Below are 10,754 nucleotides of genomic sequence, written 5' to 3' on the forward strand. Positions count from 1 at the left end.
CATGTAGACAAATCCTCCCATTTCCTCCCATAGTCAATACAGAATGCATGTCATTATCGCAAAAACCAACCAAGAATGGATCACAGTAAGCATGAAACGGATCATGAGTATCAATAACCTCATTAAGATAATCTTAAAAAATGGGAGGCTTACTCAAATCAATCCTAGCAATAAAACTATCCGCTCTTTGCATAACTTGGTTTGCCAAATAAGGATCACGATAATATGCTTGAAAAGCATTATGACTAACATTGTCTTCCTCAATAAAATCATCAAACCTAGGAGGTTTGGACCAATCAACATACGGGACAAAACAATCCTTAGAATGACAATTATCTGAGTTTAGGAATTGATCAATATTGGAGGGTTTAGGAATGGAGGTGGATAGGGGTCCAAAGGGCTCCAATGGTGGTTGGATGTTCCAGACCTCAGATAAGGTAGTATCATCAACACCTTCCAATTCCTTTGTACAGTCCTGAAATCTCGAATCAAAATCAATCTCAAAGAAAGTCTCAACCTCATCGGGGAATCCCTGAAGTATATGTACCTCTTCATCCATATCAGGTTGCCTGCCCAACCTAAACACATTGAAGTCCACAGAGATATTGCCAAAAGATAATTTCATGAGACCATTTCTGCAATTGATTAAAGCATTACTGGTAGCAAGGAATGGACTGCCCAAGATAATTGGGATTTGGTCCTTAAAGTTGGCAGTAGGTTGGGTATCTAACACAATAAAATCCACAGGCAAGACGAATTCCCTAGATTTGCTTGTTGCTTGAATTGATATGGGGTGATAAAATTCAAGTGTGGGGGAATCTTTGGCTCCTTGATCTTTAGTTGAGCACCTTTTAGGATTATGTGCACTATCCTACTTATGCCATGATTAAAATTTGCAACATTCTTTCTAATTGAATTTTGGGTGTACATTTACTGCAAACACCCACGAGACAAAACTCGTCCACTAGGGGTAACCTAGGGGTTCAAAGGTTTGTTGCACATGCTAAGTGCAACCGTGATTCCTACGAAAGTGAGTTAGGATTTTCTGCATTCTAAATTAGTTTTTTGTTTTTGTTTACTTGAGGACAAGTAACGTTCAAGTGTGGGGGAATCTGATGAGCACATTTATGTGTGAAATCTTAGGGCCATAAAGCATGCATTTTTATACTTGGAACGGAGCTACTCGAGGTTTTTGTTTGTGTTTTCAGGTTTTAGGTGAATTCTTGTGAAAATTGAGCAAATGATGCTAAGGAGCCGTTTTTAAGCTGTTTAGTGGTGTTTGGCAGTAGTTGGAAGCGTCCAGGAGTAGAGAAAATCAAGTTTAGATTGAGCATTAATAGAATCACGCCAATTAGTCAAATTTGAACATGATTACAGTGGGCCCCTTAGCATAATTTTGAGGTGTTAATAGTATGGATGCATAGCCCATCGAGTCAGCTTCGCAACAGTTCAAATGACACTTGATTCCGAGTTGAAACGAAGAAGTTACGGCCGTTTCCGTAACGACGCGCGAAAATGGCATGCCACTGTTTTCAATTTTTATGATAGGGGTTTGTTTGTAATTATCGAAAATCGGTCGGGGATAAAGTAACGTGGAAGTTCGGATTCGAGGGGCCATAGTGCAATTATCAAAAGTTATCTTTTCTGTTAACCGAAAGATTCCATTTGGAAGGCTCTAGAGTAGTCCAACTTCAACTTGAGATATCTTGGGCTCCCGAACTCCAAATTGGACGAAAATTAGGTCTATTTTGGGTGATTTTTCGCAAGGAAAGCAACAGTGAGGCCTATATAAGCATCCCATGCTCCACGTTTATTGAAGGACAGAATGGGAATTTAATTAATTCTTGAAGGGAATCTTAGTCAACACCCTTATTCTCTCTCTCCTCCAACTTTCCAAGGGCACTTTTGGAATTGTACTATGGATAGATTTCTTTTGAAAAATATTCTCTCATCCATGGAAGGTTGAAAGGTCAAAGATGCCTTGATCTCATTGCTTGGAGAAGACTCCTACAAAGAAAAAGAAGCACAAGTATAGAATTAGAAAGTCACTTTTTGTAAAATAGAAGGTTTATGTAGCTAAGATTCTTATCTCTCCCTCTTTCTATTTTTCTCTTTTTTCTTGGGGATCAAGCTATGTAAAGGAAGGAGAAGGGAATATTTCTCCTACCTCTTCTCCCTTCTCCTCTCCTTCCCTATAAATACCCCATGGTTCTCTTGTAAACTTGTTCAATTACTTAGTAAAATTTCTCTCTTCTTCTGCTAAATTTTTGGCTTTCTAAGTTTCTAAGTTGATTTATGAGCTTAGTTTAATGGTTGTAATAGGTTTAATTCAAGCTTTAGTTTCAATTTATGTCTTCAATATGGTTGTAATTTCTTAATTCTAGTTTAGTTTTAAAGCTTTCTAGTCTAAGTTCCTAAGTTGATGACAAGACTCAGAGGAGATTTGAAAGAGGAAGCCATGGTAAGATTATTCAAGTGTTCAAGCTTCTTCAACTACATTCATGCAATGCTTAATTAATTCATGCATTTTCAACTTTGGTAGAAGGGAGTATTAGTTCTTAATTTTATTTTTATTTTCTTCTTCTTCTTAATCTCTTATTTTTATTTTTAGTTTCTTCTTCTTCTTAACCTTCTAATTCCTCCATTAGTTTTATTTTAATCACTCTCACCACCTCTATTCTTTCCATTCTAGTAGGTCTCTAATTCTCCACTTTTTATTTTTCTTCTCATTCTCTACCTCTCTAATTATTCCATGCTTGTGGATTTCTGTTTTTTTTTATTTTTTATTAATATCATCATGCATTAGGTTAAGATTTTAATTTAATTATTTATGTTTTAATTTCAGATTTGGTAGCGCTATTTCAGTGTGGTAGAAGCAAGCAAATTCAGTCAGGTTCAAGCACCTTCGGGTTTACATCTCTAATCTCTTAGTCTCATTCTCCCTCTCTAATCTCTTTTTTCTTTTGTTTTCTTTTTTGTGGTTGTGGTGTGACTGCAATTTATTTCTTCCAATCCGCGTTAGTTTTGATAGGTTAGATGGATATGTGTTAGGACGCCAATTCAATTCATGTCAATTTAATTCGTTAGATGCTTGTGAGTTAGGACGCGTTAGTTTAATTATCATTAGTTTAATCTACACTTTAATTTGGTTCACTTTGCATTACTTTAAAGTGAGTAAGATAGAGTGGCTTACATCTCCTTGAGTTTGACCCGTAGCTACGATTGATCCGTACGCTTGCGGTTATTATTTCTTACAAACAAGTTTTTGGCGCCGTTGCCGGGGAAATTATTGTCCACTTTATTTTTCTGATTTTTAAGTAATTCGAAGTGCTTTAGTTTCTTCTCTTTCTCCTCTTCTTTTTCTGGAAAAAAAAAAAAAGTTTTTGAAAATCTCATCTTGTTTCTATTCTGTTTCAAAGACTATGCGCCCAATCTAAAGTTCTTCATATGCCCAAACCCTACCTCTTTTGGTGTCCCTCATAGGATTAAGTTACCTATGATGCTGCATCTTGACTTAGTTGGGTGGATTTGCATGTGACTTATCTTTGGAGGTGACCAACTTTGATAACAGGAAAGCGACATAGTGAAGTGCTATTGGAAACAGAAACGTATAGTAGTCCTCCACTCTACATCAGAATCCACTTGGAGTCGCCCGTAGGTGGCTCTTGAAGACTATACGGGTTCCCTTGCTGTCAACCTATACGGCAACCTTACAGCTTTGGAACCACTGTTTCGATTCTTGAGGGACAGATGCACCATCTACCTTGGACTCCCTCTTGTTTTTTATTTTTTCTAGTCTTTTATTTTTCTTTTTATTTAATTTTTCTTAAGGAGACCTCATATCTGTTTAGGTGGCTACAGTGTGGACCCGTGATTCAAGCAACCGTCTTATTAGAATCCCACCTTCTCCACCACCTTTGACCATGGGTAACCAACAACCCAAGACTCTTAAGGATAGGTTTTACCCTACCAGGGCTACATAGCCTTCTTGCATCAGTCTACCTATTGCTACAGGGAACAATTATGAACTCAAGACCAACTTCATTAGCATGCTACCCCACTTCCATGGGATGGCCAATGAAGATACATATCTCTTCCTTAAGAAATTTGAGGAGGTTTGTGTTCTAATCAAGGTTCAAAATTTAACTGATGATGCAGTTAGGCTTCGGTTTATACCCTTTTCCCTGAAAGACCAGGCCATGAAGTGGCTCTATGAACTACCAACTAATTCTATTACTACATGGGATCAATTCACAATTGTCTTCTTGAGAAAAAATTTCCCTCTTCACAAAACCAATAGACTCAAGAGTGACATACTCCAATTCAGGCAGAAACCACATGAGTCCTTCTCTAAGTTCACGGAAAGATTTCAAGACCTCCTGTTAGAATGCCCTCACCATGGTATTGACTTGTGGCAAATATGTCAAATTATTTAGGGCATTGACTTTCAGACCAAGCAACTTTTAGAGTCTATGTGTTCTGCAGGCTTTACCTCTTTTTCTGATGAGAATGAGGCTTGGACATTCTTGACCAACTTGGCTGATAAGACTAGGGAGTGGGAATCCTCCCAAGAGGCTGAATGGACCACTAAGGGGTACCTCATTGAGGGTGTGCCAGCAAAGGAAGCCAAACTGGATAGCCTCATCAAAAGGCTCGAGTCCATTATCCCTAAAGAGCCTATGCCAGTTAACCAAGTCAACCATGGGTCAATATGCAGTTGGTGCCATACCCCTAGACATCTTTTGGAGGAATGCCCCAACACCTTTGTGGGTAATTCCAACACTGCGATTGTAAGTGCTCTTTACCTAAATGATCCATATAGCAATACTTACAATCCAGGATGGAGAAATCACCCCAATTTCTCCTGGAATCAAGGGAACCAAGCAGACCCATCTAACTTCCACAATCAAGGCCAGCTTAGTCTCCAAAGGCCCAACTTTGCACCACAAAGTCAAGGTATGTCTCCTCACACCTAAATGGGGAAGCCGAAGGGCATGCTCCGTATCACCCTCATCAGTATGATGCCCCACATAAAGAGTGAGGTCAGCCACGTTGAAGACGTTACTAATCTTCATGTCTGACGGTAATTCGAGTATATAAGCATTTGGGCCAATACGCTTCAACACCTTGTATGGTCCCATTTTCCGAGGGTGCTGCTTATGGTTGGTACCTGGAGGAAAACGTTCCGGAGTAACTCGAACCATAACCATATCTCCTAGTTGAAACTCCACATAACGTTTATGTCGATTGCCGATAGCCTGATAATGGTCATTACTAAGAGCAATCCGACGTTGAACATCCGTATGGACCTCTGTAATATGGCGAAGAAACTCATCTGCCTCTATACTAACCCTAGCATGAGGAGGTAAAGGTACCAGATCTACGGGCCTACGTGGTTGTAGACCAAGGATGATCTCAAAGGGAGTGCGTCCTGTGGTGTGGTTGACTGAACTATTATAGGCAAACTCGGCGATGTCCAAAATAGAAGGCCAAGTAGTCTCATTATCGCAAACAAGACATCTAAGAAGGTTGTTGAGGCTTCTGTTCACAACTTTTGTCTGACCGTCAGTCTGAGGATGGATTGCCGTAGAGAATTTCAGCTTTGTGTTAGTCTTCATCTATAGGGTCTTCCAAAAATAGCTAACAAACTTTACATCCCTGTCAGAAACTATAGACGTAGGCAATCCATGTATGCGCACTATCTCCTTGAAGAACAACTTAGCTATATGGCTTGCATCAAAGGTCTTGCGACACGGGATGAAATGAGCCATTTTCGAAACTCTGTCCATTACTACAAAAATAGAGTCATGACGCTCCCGAGTAGGTGGTAAACCCATAACAAAATCCATACTAATATCTAGCCAAGGTGCATTAGGTACGGGTAATGGAGTATAGAGACCAGTATTTTGTTTGTCCCCTTTGGCAAGCTGGCAGGGGAGACAACGCTGAATAATGTACTGAATATCATGCTGTAGATGTGGCCAATAGTACAAGTCAGCAACCATAGCATGCATCTTATCCTTGCCAAAATGTCCACCCATTCCTCCACCATGTAATTCTCGAACCAAATGCTGCCTCAAAAATGTATTGGGAATACAAAGGCATGTTCCAAAGAATAAATACCCATCGTGAACTGAATACTTGTCATTTCGCCCCCTTGCTGTAAATTCTCATAAATTTTAGCAAAATCAGCATCATGTATGTACTCAGCCTTGATTTGCTCAAGTCCCGTGCTTTGTGTGGTGAAGGTGTTCATTACAAGTACCTTCCGGCTGAGTGCATCAGCTACATGGTTCTCTTTTCCAGCTTTGTATTTGAGGGAGAAGACAAACTCTTGAAGATATGAGATCCACTTAGCATGGTGATGGCTAATGGACCTTTGAGAATGGAGATACTTGAGGGCTTCATGGTCGGAGTACAAAACAAACTCCTTGCCGATGAGGTAATGTCGCCAATGCTTGAGTACTTGTATGACGGCATAGAGTTCCATGTCATGAGTAGAATATCTTTTCTTAGCATCATTCAACTTTTCACCGTAGAAAGCAATAGGGTGTCCCGTTTGAATCAAAACCCCTCCAATCCCAACATGGGATGGTAGCAACTTCAAACATGAGGTCAAAATTGGGAAGACGAAGAATAGGAGCTTCGGTCATCTTTGCCTTGAGCAAATTGAAGGCTTTGGTGGCAGCCGGTGTCCATTGGAATGGTGTTTCCCCCCCTCCTTTTGTGCACTCCGTAATAGGGCTGCAATAGCACTAAAATTCCTAATGAAACGCCGATAGAATGAAGCAAGTCCATGAAAACTTCGTACTTCCATCAAGCTCTTGGGTATAGACCAATCAACTATGCACTTGACCTTTAGGCATGATACAAATCTCTCCTGTCTGAGACAACCTATTCACTTGAAATAATGTTGTCACGTCGCCTCTCATCAACACATAATATGGTTGTACTCCCATTGAGTAGACGAACTCGAGTCTTGAAAACGAAGGGAGGTGGATCTATCGAGGCTTGGTTGGAGCTTCCCTCCGCCATAGCTCTGATACCAATTTAATGTCAGGTTAAATCACAAATGATCTAACCCCAGACAGGATCTTGATCTCAATCAATAAACTTCAGAATAAGGGAACAAATCAGCAAATAAAACAGAAGATAGAAGAGAAGATGGAGGGATAGAAGGGTAATGGTGATAGAGGGTTGTCTCAGCCGTGGGCCTCTCACCCTCAATTCTCTCAGGTGATCTCTCAGCCTTTCTCAGGACAATGGTTTGCAAAAACAAACTTCATTTTTTTCATTCATTCTATTCTTCCAAAAACTTACAATAAGGACTCTATATATAGTGAGGGCTTAACCAAAATAGTAGTAGATACTTGCTGATGAGAAGTTGCTTACAAGTTGCTGCTTACAAGCTACTACTGAGAAGCTTCTTACAAGCTGCTGATGAGAAACTGCTTACAAGCTACAGCTGAGAAGCTGCTTACAAGCTGCTGCTGAGAAGCTACTTACAAGTTGCTGCTGAAAAATGACTTGATGAAGACAACTTGATGAAGACAAATTGGCTGGTCCAATTCTGTCCCAAAGTTAGGGACTGGTTAGGTTCGAGCTGACTGGTCTTGGATGGGCTGGGACTCTTCTTCTTCCTGTGGTACTTCTGCCCATACATAGGGTTGTCTTCTACATCAGTGACACTCAAGATAATTGTTCTCTCATTCCATGTGATGGAAATTTTAACTGAAAACCCTATCCCTGCAAATGGATTGATTTGAATTCTAATATGATTAGAAAATTAAGTTTTATTTCCATTGTGTCATCATACTCCATCAAATATATATGGGTGCATCTTGTTGTCACCAAGTAGGTGAACTAAGAAGTTGTAACGTTACTTTTTTGCTCCTTGTCTTATTCTCAAAAGTTATTTAATGCATGGGTAATCTTGTCATTTCACATGGACAATGACAACTTTTGAAAATGACATAATGATAGGTCACTTTCAGCTTATTTTAAAAACCCTTTTTTATCCATGACTAAAATAACTTTTGAGAATAAGACAAGGGGCAAAAAAGTAAAGTTACAATCTTGTTGTAACCAACCTTGGTTACAACAAGAGTTTCCCTATATATATCCTATGAAAAGACACTAGCTTGGGAATAAGAACAATAAATATTAACACACAAAAAGGACCAAGAATGTGAATCAGTGTAACTTGTGGAGAGGATTGGACTAGCCGATGTCATTCACTTAGCCCAGGCGAATGAGGGAAGGCTTACACAAAAAAATCTCACTTCACTATCTGTGATGTGGTCAGGTTAATGCAGTTCAACTCTGTGTAATTAAGGGGTCTGCTCTCACTTCATTTTCTGTCATACAGTTAAATCAAGACTTATTCATAGAGCTGACTACCAATACTGATAGCAAACATCATATAAATGAAGAAAAGCATATACCTTCAAGATGATATTCCATAAACCGTTCAAAACCAAAATGCCTAGTCAGGGAGGAGGGAGAAATGTGTCACCTTCAGTCCGAGCATTTGTCTTCTGAGTTTTAGTGAACACCGATTTCTCGAAAGCTAACTTTGCATTTAGCGTGGGCCAGTCATCTGAGTAATACTTGACAGCTACCCGTTTACCTTCTGAATCCAGAAGAAGAATGTTTTTTATTGAAGGGCACGATTCCTACACACGATTCCAGAAAATTAGGATATGTTAGTTAAAAAAGGTAGTATAAAATATCCAAAAATAAGTAAGAAAGAATTCCTCCTATGACCTGAAACCCTGATCCATCTACAGAATTAGCTTAAAAGAACATCAGCTCATTGCCTCCCCTGCACCCACCCCCCTACCTCCCCCCCCCCAAAAAAAATTATTCTGCATCCCTATCTAAAGAGTTCTTAAGAAATGAAACAAATTCTCCGAAATATGAAAACCAGCATCTGGGATCCGGTCCTAATTTATCAATTTAGCAATTTTTCTTCAAACTCGTGTGAACAAGTAATGTTTGGAACACTTATCACTTATCACCATGTACTGTGTACCCAATTCTTCGAATACACTCACACCAAATCTCAAAAGGTTGTTCTGAGTTACCGTTTATCGATTGGAAATAAGCAATATATTTACTTTTAATTCAGATCTGAACAAAAAACAGAGTAGTATTGCAGAATGCAATGCTTTAATAATCGACATACACACACAAATGCAAAAGAGTGACTGATCACCCCCATCCATCTACAGAATTAGGTTAAAAGAACATCAGCTCATTGCCTCCTTGCACCCACCCCATCCCTACCTCCCCCAAAAAAATTATTCTGCAGCCCTATCTGAAGAGTACTTAAGAAATGAAACAAATTCTCTGAAATATGAAAACCAGCATCTGGGATCTGGTCCTAATTTATCAATTTAGCAATTTTTCTTGAATACACTCGCACCAAATCTCAAAAAGTTGTTCTGAGTTACCGTTTATCGATTGGAAATAAGCAATATATTTACTTTTAATTCAGATCTGAACAAAAAACAGAGTAGTATTGCAGAATGCAATGCTTTAATAATCGACATACACACACAAATGCAAAAGAGTGACTGATCACCCCCATCCATCTACAGAATTAGCTTAAAAGAACATCAGCTCATTGCCTCCCTTGCACCCACTCCATCCCTACCTCCCCCCCAAAAAAAATTATTCTGCAGCCCTATCTAAAGAGTACTTAAGAAATGAAACAAATTCTCCGAAATATGAAAACCAGCATCTGGGATCTGGTCCTAATTTATCAATTTAGCAATTTTTCTTCAAACTCGTGTGAACAAGTAATGTTTGGAACACTTATCACTTATCACCATGTACTGTGTACCCAATTCTTCGAATACACTCGCACCAAATCTCAAAAAGTTGTTCTGAGTTACCGTTTATCGATTGGAAATAAGCAATATATTTACTTTTAATTCAGATCTGAACAAAAAACAGAGTAGTATTGCAGAATGCAATGCTTTAATAATCGACATACACACACAAATGCAAAAGAGTGACTGATCACCCCCGCCCCCCCCCCCCTCAAAAAAAGGCAAAGCGAGATCCCGCGAATCACAGATCGGAGAATGTGAATCTGCTCTTCCTAAACTAAATTAGCAGAACCATAGCAGAGCTCTTGCAAAGCGACCGCCTAGATTCCAACGCACACAAAATAGATCTGTGCAACAATAGCAATCAACATCGACATTGGATAGCCAGGCTGTGGCGAGAAGCGGAGAGTAGATTGAAATCGTATTTAGCGAGAGAGAGAGTTCTTACCTGGTAAGTACCGAAATTCGCCATTGAAGAGATTCTGAAGCAAGAGTTGGATTCGAAGAGCTGAATGGCGAGACGGACTGACGACGAGAAGTTTTGTGCACGACCGTTGCTTCTGGCGTTGGATGGAAGAGAGAGAGGATGTATAATACCATTTTTGCCCTTACAGGATGAAGGACCGAACCACCGGGCCGGACTGTAGACCAGATTTGGTATGATTTCTATTTTAATTTCGAATTGATTTCACAAACTAGGCAACAAATAAAATTTTGGTCAATAAATTGAAATTGTTTTAGTTGCGTCAATATGAAATATTCAAGAATAAGAAATCCATTTGGTAGTTCAATATCTGAGAATAAATTCTATATATTTCTCTGGGAGAGGGTGTTGGTGGTGGGGGGTGATGGTGGCGGACTGGCGGGGCCATGGTGGTGGTGAGATAAGGGTTGTGTTTTTTTATTGGGTTAAATACG

General features: G+C 39.5%; 1 protein-coding gene across 2 annotated transcripts in view; it reads right to left on the reverse strand.

Annotated features, from left to right (window-relative positions):
- LOC122653622 (coatomer subunit zeta-1-like) overlaps positions 1-10,408 on the reverse strand; it is a 31,488-nt gene extending 21,080 nt beyond the window's left edge. For both annotated transcript variants that reach the window (XM_043847528.1, XM_043847527.1), the window contains exons 1-2: positions 10,285-10,408; positions 8,516-8,675 (exon numbers count right to left, since the gene is read on the reverse strand). In XM_043847528.1, coding sequence (XP_043703463.1) covers positions 8,516-8,675; positions 10,285-10,308 — 184 coding nt within the window. In that variant the 5' untranslated portion in view covers positions 10,309-10,408. The remainder of the gene's footprint in view (positions 1-8,515; positions 8,676-10,284) is intronic.
- Between the last annotated feature and the right edge of the window lie 346 nt (positions 10,409-10,754).

The sequence above is a fragment of the Telopea speciosissima genome, chromosome 3 (assembly GCF_018873765.1).
Source record: "Telopea speciosissima isolate NSW1024214 ecotype Mountain lineage chromosome 3, Tspe_v1, whole genome shotgun sequence".
In the NCBI taxonomy this organism is placed as follows: Eukaryota; Viridiplantae; Streptophyta; class Magnoliopsida; order Proteales; family Proteaceae; genus Telopea; species Telopea speciosissima.